This window comes from Rhipicephalus microplus, chromosome 6 (assembly GCF_043290135.1).
Source record: "Rhipicephalus microplus isolate Deutch F79 chromosome 6, USDA_Rmic, whole genome shotgun sequence".
In the NCBI taxonomy this organism is placed as follows: domain Eukaryota; kingdom Metazoa; phylum Arthropoda; class Arachnida; order Ixodida; family Ixodidae; genus Rhipicephalus; species Rhipicephalus microplus.
In genome coordinates, this window is record NC_134705.1 from 140,001,819 (window position 1) to 140,018,927 (window position 17,109).

Consider the following 17,109-nt stretch of genomic DNA (forward strand, 5'->3'; position numbering starts at 1 on the left):
GGCATAAAGCACTTCATTGTTGAAATTTTTCTGTCACCCTTGTTCTTATATATTCAATAGCTTCGTCTTCTAGCCTAGCACCATGAGCTGTAGTTGTAAATCTCTGCTCTAGGCTAGTCTCCTTTCTTAGAGAGTTTAGGTGGTTCCAAAATTTCGCAGATGCCTTTCTATCTTTTTTATGTACTTCTGCCATCCACTGAGCTCCCTTTCTTCTAATCTTTTCATTGATCAGAAGGGATGCATTCCTTCTACAGCTTAGAAAGATTTCCCATTTTTTTTCAACATCATCTGTCGGTTCACCCCGCTGCTTAGCATGTCTGTGTTCACTAGAGGCTTCCTGACGTTTTGCTATGGCTCTCTTAACTTCCTCATCCCACCAACTTTTGGGATTGTGTCTTCTTTTCCGGGGTGACTTGTCACGTGCCCTAACAAGCTCTAGCTCAAACAGTCTAGTTAGATTCGTGTATGTCCAAACTGTTTGATTTTTCTCAGTGATTACTTTCTAAATTTGTTTAGTGGTGATTTCAATTTGCCTTTCTGATTAAAAATTTTCCTGTAGTTGCTCATCTTGTCTCCTTCCCACTTTCACTGCTCTTCCAAAACTTGGCTTGATACGTTTGTGATCCCTACCCCGACTTCTGGAGCCACCTTCATCTATGTGCATTCCCCTGAGCTTATCATACATCCTATGTGACATCAGTGCGTAATCTATCGTCGATTGCAGCCTTCCTACCTTCCATGTTATTTGCCCTTCACACTTCTCGGTACTGTTGCAAATGATCAAATCAAGCCTTTCACACATATCTATGATCATTTTGCCTGTCGTGTCTGTATACCCATCTATATCTTCTATGTGCGCATTCATATCTCTTAGTATAATTATCTCGCACTCTCCTCCTAACTCTTGAATGTCATTTGATATACGCTCTACCATTGCCTGGTTTTCCTCTTTGGCCTTTGCTCCCGTCCACAAGTACACGAAACCCAGGAGTGTCATTTGCCCTGCCACTTTCTCTTTTAGCCATAAACGTTCCTTCCACTCCTGCTTGACCCTTTGCCGGTCTAAACATTTATGAATGAATGCCCCAATACCACCCCCCTTTCTGCTGCCTTCTGTTCTATTACAATATTCCCACGCGTAGTCTGCATTGTTAGGAGGTTGTTCCATGTCCCTGAGATGTGTTTTTACAAAACCGTATACCATCGGCCTCTCCTCCCTTAGCTGTTCTCTTATCTCTTCCCACTTCAGTCTGTTCCTACCACCCTGCATGTTAATATACCCTAAGTCTGAATTGGCTCGGCGCTCGTGGCTACGTCTATTTCTGCCCCGGACTCTACCTATCTTAGACACTGGTGCCACTTTGGAATCGTATCTGTCCATACCACCTGCCAAAGAGTCTCCCTGGTTGTGTTCCTCATTACTAGCTATCCTGCACCCTGAAGGGCCCACTTGCCCCCCAAAAAAGCTACTGCGCATCCTGCAAGTCGCCAACCCACCTCATGACCTAGCCGCCCATCGAAGTAAATTGTCTCATAGAAAACCACCCCAGCTAAGCACTTCTGTTTATTTCCACCACCTCAAAGCCTTTCTCTCGACTATATCCGCCTTATCTCTTGGTTTGCGTTGACAACCGCTCTTTGCAGGTTGCTATCACGCATCGGTACCTCCAGTATCGTGCATATCACTACCTGTTCCTGAGGAGAAGTGGTGCGCATGTCATCTACGCCTTTCGCCAGTGTGGTTGCTAGTCCTGCTGTATCTTCATTTAAGACATCGTTTAAACCGCCTGGAATTATCACGAGGTTTCGTCTATCAGCTGTAGTTTTGAGTTTTGCACTCGCTTGCCTCATGACTGCTTCCAGCTTGCGTCCTGGGAACGCCCCTACTGCAACCTTCTTGTCACCTCTTACCCTCTCTTTGATGGCTTCTGTGCATCGATTCAAATTCAAGTCACCGGCGATTATCACATGCTGCGACTTTTCAGCTGGAGCGCCCTGCACCTGGGGGTTACTTGCACATGTGACGCTGGCTGCTTTGTCCCCTCCCAGCCCCACCACTACATTGCTGAAGCTGGGCCTTGCGACAATTGAACCGGCTGAACCTTTTTTTTTCAAACTTGCTTGCTCTTTCTTCTCCGCCGTTCTGGTTGCCGGATCCCTACTGTTCTCTCCGTAGACCGCTCTCTCCGTTTTCTCCGTTCACCTTGGCTAGTGCTTCCTCGGCGGACTTCAGCCTTTCTCCCATTGCCCTCGTTTTCTCTTGTTCTGTCGCCAACGCAGTCTCGAGCTCGGTCATTCTTATCAGCAGTTCGCTATAGGCAACCGTAATTTTCTCCATTTTTCCTCAACCTCACATTGCCTACACTTCGCGTCAGCCTCTTCTCTATCCGCTTCTACACTTGCGTCCACTTTCAAACCGACCCCACATCCTGAACACTTTACAGTCTGTTTTAACCATGTCTTTCTGACACCAATTGTTCCTATGACTTGTCTCACTCCATAATTACAGAACTCGAGCCCTGCCCTACGAAAAAGAGTCTAAGCTCTACTACAAAAATTTGAATGTTCAATGTACGTGCACCTCCCCCACAGGTTGGCAAAAGAAAAAAAGCTTTGCGTGTTTGTGCAAAGAGCCATCGCGTGGACAACACCAGAAGCCTAGCCGGCCGAGTGCTTCTTGCTGCAGAAACAACCAAGAGATGGCGCTCATCAACACAGCCGCCATCATCATTAACACAAACAAGCGAGGCGTGTTTCGATCTCTGGGGCTTGCTGTTCTGTCGAGTCGTCCAGTGGGGGACGACCAAGGAGGTTATACTAAATTTTCTGGGGTGGTGGTCCCGCATACCCGCCCATGTATCGAAGTGAAGCCGCGGCGGCCATATTGCTAAGGGCAGTAGGAGGTGGCGACTGCCTTGTAGTGCTCCGGGTGCTTGATGCCGGGTGTTTCGCTATAGCTACTAAAGCACCGCTTTCTTATTAAGAAGCGAAGGAACGTGGGAGCGACTTTAATGCCCATCTGCTTTAATTTTTTTGACCCTTAGCATTTTAAGCATATGTTAAGAAACGCCAGACCTGCGCGGCATGCGCAGGACATTCACAGGGGAAGCTACAAGAGTGGCCTTTCAGAGCCTTTTTCTAAACTCATTGGGATGCTACAAGCACACTATGGTGCTGGGTACTCACAGCGCTATAAAAAATCATAAATTTTTGTGTAGTAGACCAGCATTAACTATGTTATTCTTCTTAATTCTTTGGAGAAGCGTGGTATCTACTACACACTTCTTGAAATTTAGAGCAATTTTTTATGCAGTGGCTGATGACGATGAAGAAGTATGCGTTAAGTGGGTAGCCACCACAGTTATTAGGGGATCGAAAACAAGTTTTCTCATGGGGTTGGGGCATTGGATCACCCACTTGTTACGCTATTCGCATTGTGGAACACCCAGGCTGTTCCTTTGATGTTCTAAAACGCTTCATCATTCATAATGTTACGGGTAACTTATCTTATTACAGCTTTCGCTGTGAAAAAGAGGTACTCAGGGATATCAATTCGCAATATATGTTTACACAGTTGCCTCACAGCAGAAGTAACCAGTGAGGAGATGCAGCGAAATTAAAAGTTCCACTCGCACACAACCATGAGCCCTTGGCGAATAACAGTGCATCATGTGTGCGAACTCTATTTATATGGGGGGAGGGGGTATTCGCATTTTCACGAACTTGTTTGAAAAGATCCTGGATATGCGGAGGAAACGCTGCTTGGAGAACTTCCAATCTTTCATCTTAATAATTGTTTTCCTTCATTATCTTGTCAATGAAATTCTGAAAAGCCTCAATATAGACATTTTAAAAGGCCCCATTGGTACTGCAACGATGTCTTACCCTTTTTTTTCAGCTGTTAATTCAGTTTTTTTTTTTGCCTGCACCACTTGGGAGGGTTGGAAGAGGGGAGAAATTGACAGCTCCATCAACAAGAGGCGCTTGAGGCGAAAGTGTTTATTTTCCTTGAGTTTTCGCAGGAGCTAGTTTCCTTTTTCTCCTACATAAAGAGAGGCATATCACAACATCAAAAACATTGTCATTGGGAGCGTAGTGCTCATGCAAATACAAGAAACTGAAAATCCCAGGAATGCAGAGCCGGTGCTATCATAACTCCTTTCAATAACAAAGCGCTTACTTGTATTATAGGCACACTCACGTACTGGCTTTTGTAAATGCGCCTGAAAACGATGCAAGCACGGTAGTAATGTTACAAGCCCTTCATATCATTGTTTACCCTGTCTCATCGAAGCAGCCTGCTTCAACATGTGTGCTGAACACAATAAGTCGTCATTCTTTTTTGGCGCTTAACCTTTTCGCCTCAAAGCGCACTCTCATGTGCCACGCAATATGATGTCTTTGGAATCCTGAAACGCACAAAAATATTGAAATTGTCTATGTGCTCCTGGATGCAAAAATAAAATCTATGTACTTGTAAATGCAGTTGTAGTTGCGAAAATATGTGAGGAAAAGCAAGCGAGCGAAGCATCAAAAGCTGTGCCCAGTTCGGCTTCCCACGATTCTTACCCAAGAGCTTACCATCGTCGTCTCGAAAATTGATCACAGACGTGTTCAGAACCATCTTGTTTTAAATAAAGGCACCATGTGCAACATTACTACCACGAAAACAACACGAAAGCCTAGTACGCTACAATGCGCCGATACGCTTTCTGCCCTGAGCAACACGGCGGTACGGCGGCTTCAGCCACGGAGCCTCTCCGCTACTCCAGAAGCTTTAGTATAACCTTCTTGGGGGGCGACATGCCGCGACGAGTGCGCAACGAAAATTGGAAAAACTACTTATTAACCGATACATACGCGATAAGCTGGTACAACTTATGCGGATACAAAATGTATTATGTTCAATGGCCGCTGTGTCGGGGATTTTACGTCACTACTTTTAAAACGAAACTATTGTTTACGCGGGTGCAGTTTAACGAGGTTTCACTGTACTGTCATATTCATTCGAATATTGTTACCCGTGAATGTCGCCTAAAATATGTTGGCATTACAACAGGGGACAGGGGAGAGGTTTATATAAGGTCTGTTAAACTTACGCAAATATAGTATAGTGCATTCAAGTTACACAAACATGGCATCCTCCGGCGCAAAGTCTGGCACTGCGATTGTTGAGCTGTCATGGCAATGATGGTTGCTATACGAATAATTGCTTAATCTTTGTGCTTGCGACTCTGACTGCACTTGTGGCTTTTTTATTCTTGTGTTTTCACGTTTGTTTTGGATAGAAGAGATTGTTGTCAACTTTTGGGTGGATCTGAGTATTGTGCATGCATTTATTCCACATGCAAGAAATGCATGATGGTCGGGAGACCATAGGGCTTTGGTACTAAAAGAGCACAGGTAAAATCCAGGCACCTGGACATATCTTTAAGTTCATTTGATAATTAGAAATGCCACTTCACCAACACAGTCACTTTTATTGAACCTGATCCACAGCTGTCTATTGGTAAGTGCCACCTTGCGTTGACTTGGCCGTGCAGCTCAAGTTACCCCTCGATTCAAGTTATTTGAATTTTGCTGTACCTGTTTGAGCAGTTTTGAAGGGAGACCAAGGCACAGCTCAGCGTGCAATAGATTGCGCACAGTTTTGAAAACACGTGCCAGTCCTCCTTCATCAGGCGTGCTTGAGTGTTGTGCATCCTTTCATTTTTCCAGAACTTTCAAGCCAACTCGAGCTTGAGTTTGTAAATCTTCACTGCGATGCACCTGAATGGCTGGAACCAGTCCCTGATGTGCCAGTCCCAGCTGTGGAGCTCAGTGTGGTAAGCAAGCAGGGCACAGATACTGTTAAGATGGCAATCGTGTGCTGTTGCACTCTTGAGCATAGTTTGGTTTGCTGCGGAATCTGAAAATAACTTGCAGTTTCATGTTTTGTTCATCAGTCTTTTGATATATACATTTTTTCAATGGTGATTGAGCAATCGGAGGTATCAAAGTAAGAGCATTCAGGGGGACCTAAACAAATTTTGCAGTGGATTAGTTCATTAGGTTAGTAGTTAACAATAGGATACGCTGTATCTGTTAAGGGGAGATGAGATTCGGAAAAAAAAAAGTTTGCGTGAATCAGTAGCCTAGGGCAATGAAATTTTTGCTGTGTGTATATATATATATATACATATATATATATATATATACTTTTATGCTGACTTGAAATATGTAATTACAGTAACTTTCTTTACACGAAATCGGAAGGGACCAGGAAAATGCGTTCCCTTTAAGAGGAGTTCGTTTACTGAGAGATAAACAGTGGTACAATATTCAAGTACGGAACCAAACACATTAGTGGAAGTTGTTGCATATAAGCAGGCATTTTATTTAAGAGATTTTTGTTTAATAGGAGTTAACTGTATTTTTCTTTATAGTAGGCTGCGCAGTTTTCGTTTTGTGCCTTGACAATGGGCAAAGTACAGTAGTCTCTCAGTAAACGGAACCTGAAGGGACCGGGAAAATATGTTCCATATAATAAGAGCGCCGTTTACCGAGAGGTGAATATGAGTGCAGAATACAAGGCCAAAACCAAGCATTGCCGAGCAAATAGCTCTGTATAAGCTGTAGTTTCGCATAACAGATTTGTTTACTGATAGTCTACTGTATACAGTTAAACTCCTTTATAAGAGGCACGCTCTGGGCACCAGTTGTTGTTTATAGCAAATGTCTCTTATAGGAATTGTAACTCGTGTGCATTTTCTCATCCACCTGTATTTTACGGTAGGCACACGGTGTCTCTTATGCCTTTGCCTCTTGTATCATCGTCTCTTATAAACTGGTTCGACTGTAGTTTTTTTTAAACAAACATTTTATGCCATCGAATCTTTATGGCTCATATTGCTCCACATTAACTGCAGAATGCGAATAACTATTTTGGTAAAAAACAGCCTTTTTTTGTTCATAACCTGTTCCAAATCTCAAAAGCCACATTTTGCTGTTCTAAAAATTGTTCCAAGTTCTGATTGAGCTGTTGAACCCCTGCATAATACGCATGTTCATTAATGAATCTATGTGATCTATCGCCGCTGTGCTGCCAGCAGTTAAGTTTTCAAACAAACTGAAAAAAAAAAAAGTGACACAGAACTGAGCTAGTCAGCATTAAGAGTACTCTGTCTGCATTATCTCCTGCAAGATCATAATTTTGTCAGAAAATGAGTTTGTATAAATTGATGAGTGAGGAGAGGATTGTTGAGTATGCCAGCCAAAGTTGCTAGCAATTTGAACCTAGCTTTTTAAAGACGATAGTCTTTCTTGGGGACCTTCGACAGAAAAATTTTGGTCTGTCTATCTGTCTGCACATTCGTCTGTTTGTCCGCCCTAACGATACCTCAAACGGCACCAAACGGCCGTCCCAATCTGCAGCGCCGACCAATATTGCTCAAGGTTAAGCGTTCATGGTTGTGCGATTGTCAATTAAAAAACAATTATTGCGCATATTTGAGGCACCACAACAACGCTCCGATGTTTTCTATGTCTGCCTTTATACTAGAAGAGGCACACACAAGTAACTCTAAGGAATTGAGCGTTTAATCGCGCTGCGCTGACAGTGCAACGCGATGCCCAAAAGAGGGTTTCCAACGCTTTGCTACGACGTCACGGTGGTGGCACTTTCCCGTTGCTTTGCGTTCTACACCTTATCACCTCCTAGACTGGCGCGCATCTTTTTCCAAGAGCTGCATGCTTTTATTTTTGAAGGTAACTGCCAGATGGCACTTGTGCTTAACGTGCCTCGAAGCACTCTTTCGCCTCTGCTACACGCTCGAGGCACTCTAACGCAGCGCCTGCAGAATACCACTTACCGATTTTCTAGCGCAGAACATCAAATAAACATTCTGTTCACTCTCTCCAGACGCAAGACTATCGTCTTTCGACGACATATACAGTGTAACATGTAGATTCGGGCCAATTTTTTTCATTTCTCAGCTTTCATATAGGAAATGTTGATGAAAAGGGGGGATAAGCTCAAGCTGATTGAAATGGAGTTTCTGCAAGCGTGCAATGTTTTTATTCTGCACTTCATGCTATTTATGCGACTTCGTCATACCTTTCCTTAGTATCTGAAGACAGTCATCTAACAAGTATCAGCTTGCGACATCTTAGACTTGCTGGTCGTACACATCCTTGCCTTTTCAGGATGAGCTGGCAGATTCAGATGAAGAAGACTTGGAGATTGAAGCCATGCATTTGTACGACGACGAAGGCAAGTGCTTTTACATTGTTCCGAAGCTTTCATGCGAGATTGATGCATTTGTTGCTGAATGCTGTGTAGGTCAACCAGCGACTGTAAATTTATAGCTGTCACCACTTTGATACAGTAGTCTGTCGGCAAGGTGCTTTGTTGAAGGCGATAACTTTAGTCATGCACATGGGAACTTCTTACATGTGCCTTAGCAGACAGATGGCAGAGCATACACATGAACAAGGCTACGGCAACCTTGAGTGAAATAAGTGGTCACAAATGAGGGTTAAAAAAAGAAACATTTTATTTTATTGTTTGTAGGTTTATAGTAGTGTATAGGAATGCAGCAGCTAGCACAATTAAGGTAATGTTGACATTACACAAAAGACATTTAATTTTCATAATGAGCTTGCAAGTCCGAAAATCGAATAGCTCTGGTTTGCCACTTGGCCCTGGCTAGCATAAGAAATGTCAAAGGGCAGCAATCTGTTGCTATTTCGAGCATGTTTGGGTCTACGCGGAGTTGGCATTTGGTAGACTTTAATCATGTCGAGCACAAAGTGCATCGGAAAAGATACATTAGTAACATGAGCCTGCTATCCAGAAGTGTTTTGTAGCTTTTGGATTGAAAAGTTTGAAAGCTGCATTTTTTTTTTTATTTAGCTGGTTCCATCCGCATCTTCTGGGTTTTTCAAGTAAGATGACCTTGTCAAAAATTGGAAAACAGAAGCAAAGCTGGTCACGTCCTATTGCTAACAAGTGCAGTCAACTGCTCAAATTTTGCAAGAAAGATATGGAAGGCAAAAAATTTAAGACTACATGTCCACGAATGGGAAAGGGTGTGCCAGGTGCCCGCCACGCATGGATTACTCCTATATGAGAAATTTCTTGTAACTGTGGCAAAATTGTGTGTGGACTGGCCCTTATCACAGGCGTGGCGCACACTTCTCTGAGAAACAGACATCTGCATAGATGTGTACATGGTTGTCCGTTGGAGGGAGGAACATATTTGCATTGCAACCCCCGCCGCCCTCATTTTGTTTGGTCAATCCTCGATAAGCCTCACAACAGATGTAAAACTTATATGTACTGCTTTTCAGAACTGCTTCCTTTTGGTCTCCAGCTTGTCGGGAGTGAAGGTGGGGGAAGTAGGCAGTTCTCGGAATGCAGTATTGTAAGTCCTCGGCAGCCATTACTGTGGAAAACCTTTGTGGAACGACTGTATATGCATTTCCAACTGAGTAAAGGTATGGGGTGCCTCCCTTGATAATTAGGGTGTGGTGACAGCTCTCAAAGTGAAGTCTTGGAGTATGCACCAGCCCAGTCAACGACAGACAATGGGAAAGCCAAGGAAGTCGTTTGCCAATCCTTTGATGTAATGTACTCCAGGTTTTCATGACTTTGTTAGCACTGCTACACTGCCTGCTTTGTTTGGAGTTGCATAGTTGGTTATAGATTCACAGAACAGCACCTTATTCTGCAGTGAAGCCATCTTTACTAGGAGGGTTAAATGTGGTTACATTCCAGAGTTGTAATAACTCAGTAACGTTAGATTACTTGTAATCAATTACATTTTATAATATAATCAGTTAATTTTCAGAAACTGTAATATGCTGGAATATTCAATGACATTCTTGTAATTGATTACAGTTAGTGACATTTTTTTTTCCCAAAATAAGCTTTTAAGCAGTTTTCTACAGTAGCTTTTGTCCCAAAGCTTATGCAATTGCTTTGTAGGGGCCCCCCTATCGGAGCTTTTTTTTTTTTTCACTTTTTCATTGGTTTACCTGCAACACATTACCCGAGCATCAGCAACAGTAAAACGTGACGCTTCATAGAGGACATGGACACTAGCATCGAAACAGTGCTTAACCACAGGCTGGTGCGCATGGTGTTCTTTTGTGACATCACCCTTCCCTCTAGCACATGCATTAAGATAGTGCTTAGTGTAGCAGCTTGGCTCCTAATGAGGAAACACTGAAGAATCTGTGACCACAACTTCGATAAACAACTCTCGTTGAAAAAAGCTGCAACACTACATCGCAGCAGCCATGGTAAGCCACCCAGCCTTCACGCAAGCCTCCAGACCTCTCGACCACTCAAGCCGCAATGTTTAACTTGTGTTTTCATGTTATGCAAATAAATTTTTGAAGGAAAGTAATGCAACAGTAATTGATTAGGCTTCTGTAATGACCGTTACTTTTTTGGGGCTGTACTTGACATCTGTAATCATCTGAGTTTTAAAGTAGTTCTGATCAGTTACTACCTTTCTTCTTCAGGGTTCATGTGGGTCCTTCAAATAATCAAAGGTCCTGAATTTGAAAAGTTCTTTTAAGGCATTGAAAGTGGTGTAACTTTTGGAAATGTCTTAAAATCCTTGAATTTCTTTTTTTCTTTAGTAAGCACTGTCACACATTTGTAGGCTTGTGCGAATAGTGAATTTCAGGGTCGAAGCAAATTCGAAGTGAATGGCGATTTTGGTCAAATACTTTCAAATCGAATTCGAATAGTATGTATATTATATAAAAAAGGGAATATTTATCATAACCTAACTAACCTGCACGATATTTCTTTTGAATTGAAATAGGGGCTCTATGCAAATGACTTTTTTTTTTGTTGAAAGGAAGTTGAAACAACCTTGATTAATAGTTTCGGTGGGATCCGAGTGATAACCTGTAAGATACATAACGTTTTAAAGTTTAGTATACTTAAATCATATAAAGCATCATATCAAGCTTAATAAAGTAGATTGATTTGAGAGTAAAAAGGGGCCCTGCAACACTTTTTCAAGTATCCATGGAGCCAGTAAACACGCTTGTCGCCTCGCAAATTTACCGCCGCCAAGTTTCTAGAATCAGTCCAGTACGAGCGCAGTTTCAAAAATTTGTCGCATGCTGCAATCGCATTTTCCATTCTCGACCCATCAAAAGAGCTGGAAGCTAAGAAGGGAAGGATGGCACGGGGAAAGAAAAAACATCACGAGCGCATAGTGACCTTGAGCATTTTTTTCTCTTTTTTCTTCGAATATGTGGCCTTTCAGTGCGATTGTGCACGTACTTGTGGACAAGCGGCTGCTTCCCGTGGCGGTCCGGTAACGATGAGCGCGCCATGCTCAAATCAGCCAATGACTGTGACCAGGGCCATGTTTTCTTTCTTGGCTGTGACAAGTGATTTTTGAGCTTGTAGTGTCATTTGCCGTGGGAAGAGAGCAACGTTTAGCTTTAAAAATAATTGTCAATTTCAGGGCGCGTGCTGTGCTATAAAACTTGCCTCGCGTGTTTTCGGTAACCTCGACTATTGATCGGCAGCGTTTTCTGACCATGCTCAGTAAGTGTTGCAGGGCCCTCTTAAATCTGAAGGGGGGCTTTGCGGCAAAGCAAATTTCTCCGGAGTGGGTGCTTTCACTGTTTTGCACCACTACGTTGCAGTGAAACCACCTTTACAGGTGAACTATGGTACATTCATTAGTTTATTGCAAATACTTCGAAAATATTCGATAGTTTAAATTAGAATCGAAGTGAATCCGAATACTCACCTATTCGTTCGAATATTCGAAGCATTCGAATATTCGCACAAGCCTACACATTTGACATCGCAATATTTGTGATGCCGTCAATGTAGCAGGTGAAATATTTAGTGTGCCCATCATAAAAGAATTAAGATCAGCAGCTCCCTCAAGGAACCGACATCGTGGATTCCTGGAAACTCTAAAAAGACAGGAGCAGGAGAAAGGGAAACAGAAAAATTAATCTTGCATTCAGGAGGAGGTGCAAAATGCTTACAAAAAAAAAGAAACGGAAATAGAAGCTTCTGTTGAGCAATTAATAGCTATAGCAGACTTGTATGCAGAAAATGCAGAGACAAACACTTGATGTGCATCATCAAGCCAAACGTCCTTAGGAAGACTGCCAAGAGCAAGCAGCAGAAGATAGTGAATAGAGATATCAACATTCGGCAAACGCAACAAGGCATTTCACAATTTGTTCCATAGTTTTTTCTATCTGAGTAAAAGTTTGCAACTTGTGTCATAATGAAAGTGATTACCTATGCAAGTTTGAGAAACTGATTTAAAGTTGTCTAGTAAGAAAATATCATTTGAGCTATGTTTTCGACATCTGCTCCATGATGTTACCCTTTTTTGATCAATTCTAGTTATTTCAAGCCTTTATCTTCCTCTGAAAATGTGTTGAGTTTTCAATGGACAATGTGGTCCTTGAAACTTTGCCCACATAGCTTTGAAAGTCCTTGAAAACTCTTGAATTTGTCATGTAAACAAGTATGGACCCTGTTTCTGTAACATATACAGATCTGGTCTATTTATTTTTAATAACTTTGCATTTATGTGAATTCTAATACTGTCATATTCGTTCAAATATTTGAAGTGTGCGAGTATTTACACGGGCCTAACGAACAAGTACTATACTTCTATGTTTATTTCTTGAGCGAACTATATAAATATAAATTGCTTGTGGTAAGCTATACCTTTCGTGTTCTCTCACTTTTCCGTTTTCTCTACAGAGGGCTTCTTCGACTTGCCAGAGGAGTTCAAACTGGAGGACAAGCACTTCGAGGTGTTTAGAGACCTGCGTGGCGTGAGGCTGCATTTTAGGCGCAGCGTGGCGGTTGTTTCACCAATGCCCCCAGAAATTTCACCCCCGTCCATGCTGGACTTGGGCTACATGGAAGGTGAGCACTCGAAAAATCACTTTTCCAGGCTGAGTGCTCAGGCTGTTTCAAAATGGAGACATTGTATTTAGTGTCATAGCAAGCATAAGCTCACTCCAGAAATGTTGTCCACTGTGGTAATGCGTGTGGACGGCCGTGCTTGCTTCTGTTATCTTGGCACAATCACTCTGGGTGATGCTGATGCTGGAGCATGTTACTAAAAACTACCTTGTGTCATAAAAATGTTTTTGCAAATGGCAACCTGGAATGGCAAAACTACTGTAAAATCTCATAGGATCTTTGGCTGGCAACATCGATGTAGTTTTTTGTGCACGCTTGCGGTGCCATACGTTCAGCAGGGCAACGCGCTTGCAGCGCCGTTTGTTTGGCTGGACCGGCCACGATACGAGTGCAAGCCACCGCAGCACTGCTGAGGTTCACGGTGGAGCATGGTGCAATTCCACCAGCCTTTACGCGCTGGCAGACAGCGCGGTGATGATGCATCATTGTAGGCGAAATCGGCACCTGGAGCTGCCGTGGAACACGGCTCGACGGGACGGGAAACGTGCGTGCACATCGTCCGAATGTGCTCGCACAAAGTTTTCTTTTGCTGTCAGGAATTCACTGGACACCAATAGTGATGCGAAAATTATCGTACCTCTTGTCGAGTTGGTACAGAATTGATGCAGTAAAACCTTTGGAGAATAGACTCGCACTTACTGGACATGTAGCGTGTTGCAAGTGTCTCATTGTTTGGTTTTCTGTTGTTGGCTCTCTTATTACCAGTACAAACAGGACGCTAGAAATTGTCGTCTGCGAAATGGCATCTCGCAGACAGCGCTGCTGTTGCAGATTTTAGTCTTTTGGCCTAACGTTCATCTGGCCTATAGTGAGGCTTTCTATGCTCCTGCCACAAACCTGGCAAGCTCTATTTCCGATTTTATGGTGCGCTTTTGTGAAAGTTTAGTACATCGCATCAGACATTCACCTTCACTTTGCCTGTGTCACGACACCAGGGAAAGCGAGATACCTAGGAGTTCTTATCATTTTTTTCCTTGAAGTTTATCACTTGGTGTAAATATGTATTTGTGCAGTCTTCGGAAATGTCGAAAGACGAGAATGATAGATTAGTGATAGAACATGTGCAAGTGTTTCACCTGACCATCCCTAGCTGTCCACATCAGTAGAACAGTGGTTTCGGTGCTTGGAAGTTGACCCAAAGGTCGCGGTTTCGATCCCGGTCGTGGCAGTCACATTTCGATGGAGGTGAAATGGTTGAGGCTGGCGGTTGAAATTTCCACAGCCCTCCACTACGCCATGCCTCCATGTCTTATCGCAATTTTGGTACATACATTCAAGGTTATTCGTAATAATAATATTATGACCATCTCCAGCTAATCCTTGGTAGTGCACTTTATTTGTCTCTCATTGAAAAAATTCACGTCAGGAACTCATATACCTACATGTACATGTCTCTGTTTTTATCATAATAAGCTGCCTGTTCATTGTACTCTCATGAGATCAAAGGCATCTAGTACTAGAATCTGGTCCTCTGCAACTGTGTCTTTGAAGCCAGAATAATGCATTCACATTCCAACAAAATGACATGATTACTATGGTCACGAGGTCAGTGGCATTATATAGGGGTGTGATACGATAGAAAGTGTCACATTGTGTGTTGCAGCGCAGAAACTCCTAAATGAGCAGAAATGCCTAAATAAAAGTTTACGGTGGCGATAACGCGGGTGTAAGTTGTCCCTCATGCATTGTCACCACAAGGTGTGAATTGTTATGCGTTGTCTTGTCAAACTTTTGTGTTTTAATTGTGAGGCACACCATATTGCGAAGCACACCATAAAATTATTCTTTTTAGTAAGTACATGGAAATGCGGCGTAACAAGATATGTTTATTTAGAAGTAGTCGGACTTTAAATAGTACATGTGTCATTTGCTATTAGTGGTATCAACTGTGAGTATAACACGTTGAGCCACTCAGCAATGATGAGTATGTCTTCAGAAAAGCTTAGTTTCTTCAAAAATACGTGCGTGTTGAAGACAAGTGAAATCTCTCCGATTTTGGTGAGGGTTAAGTGAGTCCAAATCATGTTTTTATTGCTTTTTCATGGAAATGTCTTGTTCTGAAAGGTAGACATTGTGCCTGAAGGAGATATAATGCAGCTGACTGTATAGGACACCTCATTATAAACCATGGCACCCCGAGATGACTAAACTCTAATGTAGCCTCGAATCAAAGCTGCGAGTAAAATTTTCTTGGATGTGTTCATTCTCATCCACCATTTCCACAGATGGCTTTGTGGACCTGGAGGCAATCGACAAGCCTGTCCCACAAAGCGTACTTCAGTGTGTGCCTCTGGACTGAGCAAGTTCCACGTCCGTGCCTTCAATCTGCGACTGTCTGCCCACGTCTGTGCCTGGTCAACTGAGCTATGTCCAGAGTGCACTGCTTTCAAGTCGTTTTTTTTTATCTTTTATGTGAGAGGCAGCACATAATTGGGGCTCCAAGCATTCTGCACCAAAGAAAATATAATCTGGTAGCTTGGATTGTATGCTGTGTCTGCCTCCTTACCTTTTAAGTGCCTCTGACGAACACTTTGCTGTGAACTTTAGCTGTAAGGACATACCAATACAGAGTGTAAATAAAGTGTTTAAAAACTAAGCAGCGTACTGTGTCCAAATTGAAGATCACCTATGCGGATGATATGTCCAAAGTCTTCTCCCTTTCTGAAAGATCTGTCAACCTTACTTTGAGTGACTGTCAACCTTACTTTGAGTGAAATCTCCTTTTCTGATTTGCATAGTTAATGATGCAATAAAAGTTTATGCAACGTCGGCGTAATCCCAGTGCTCGTCAGATTGAGAAATTTACCTTTACTGACTTGCATAGTCGTCCTACCATAATAAAGCACTCCTTGAGCTTCTAAACTTGTAAAGCTGAAAAAAAGATGTCTCACCATTTGTGGGTCGCTCTACTAGTTAACTTTAGATTTTATATCATAATAATAGCCATGCAATTTGATAGAATGTTTATTCAATTAAGCTTCTGTGGCGTTAGTGGCATCCAGCTTTTTGTCTTGTTCCTCATAAGGAGTCATGGTAGCTTCCTACCATGACTCTCCTTGATTTTAGGCTAAGGGAGACACCCTTTGCAAGTGTCCCCTTTGATATTTATCTTCCAAGGGTCACGGACTATTCTTGTAATATGCGTTTTGGCACCACGATGTGTTATGAGATTTCATCATTGCCACCACAGGCGTGCCCTATCTTGTATAATGCTGGGTGTACTATGGGGGGGTGAAGAGGGTGAAGTATTGCTGCAGTGCAGTGTCCCCAATGCATGCAAATGCAGGCGTCAAGGCATCCAACCGCAATGTCAACTCCCTTCCCCCACTTCTTGGGTTGAGCCTTCAAGATTGCAAGGTTCGCAAAAATTTAAAATAATGTAGTGATGTTCTCCTGTCAACGGTCTGCCCATGGGTTTCCTGGTTTTTCGAGGTTAAAAGAGCGAAACAATTTTCCTTGATGCTCACGCGTTAAAATTACCCATGGCTGTACTCCCCATTTCTTGGTTGATGTAAACTGTCAATCATTGCTTGCACCTAACCGCATACCGCCTAAAATGTCTCAACCACCAGACCATAGTTCATGCGCGAGCAACTGGTGAACCTTCAGTTTGAGTTCAAGCTGCCCCTATAAAATGAGGGTGGAGTCCTTCAGAACGTCAATAAATTTTTTCATCCATCCACCCATCAATTCATTCTTGCATAATTGTTACTACGCGGCATTTCAAATGCACTGTTACAAGAATGCCTAAATAATCCTAAGAATGCGGTTACTGCAACAGACGCATCGCAATGTGAGGAAAGAGCTGGCAGAGGAATATTTCGCCCTGATCTCGAGTGGCCTTTATTACGAGTGCCTGATTTTATTCCTCTATGGTTTGGTAACACTTTATTGGGAAGTCCAAAGGCCTGCGTCCTAGGCCCAGCACACGTCGGGCCGCTCCTACGATGTACGATGGGACATAAGGCCGAGACCTAGCAAGTATATTTTTGGCCTTATTGCACACAGTTCCAACACTGAAGGCACGAATGGCAGCTCTAGAATCGCTACATATATGTTCATGACGCTAATCTAAAAGAGCCAAGGCAATGGCAACCTACACGGCCGCATAGGCAGTTTCGATGCATACCGAC

At 42.8% G+C, this 17,109-nt stretch overlaps 1 protein-coding gene across 3 annotated transcripts in view; it reads left to right on the forward strand.

The window, feature by feature from the left end:
- The window catches only part of LOC119167308 (uncharacterized), a 39,662-nt gene extending 24,090 nt beyond the window's left edge, over window positions 1-15,572 (forward strand). For all 3 annotated transcript variants that reach the window (XM_075866734.1, XM_075866736.1, XM_075866735.1), the window contains 4 exons: window positions 5,719-5,825; window positions 8,185-8,251; window positions 12,749-12,916; window positions 15,202-15,572. In XM_075866734.1, the coding sequence (XP_075722849.1) occupies window positions 5,719-5,825; window positions 8,185-8,251; window positions 12,749-12,916; window positions 15,202-15,275 (416 nt within the window). In that variant the 3' untranslated portion in view covers window positions 15,276-15,572. The remainder of the gene's footprint in view (window positions 1-5,718; window positions 5,826-8,184; window positions 8,252-12,748; window positions 12,917-15,201) is intronic.
- Window positions 15,573-17,109: the final 1,537 nt, after the last annotated feature.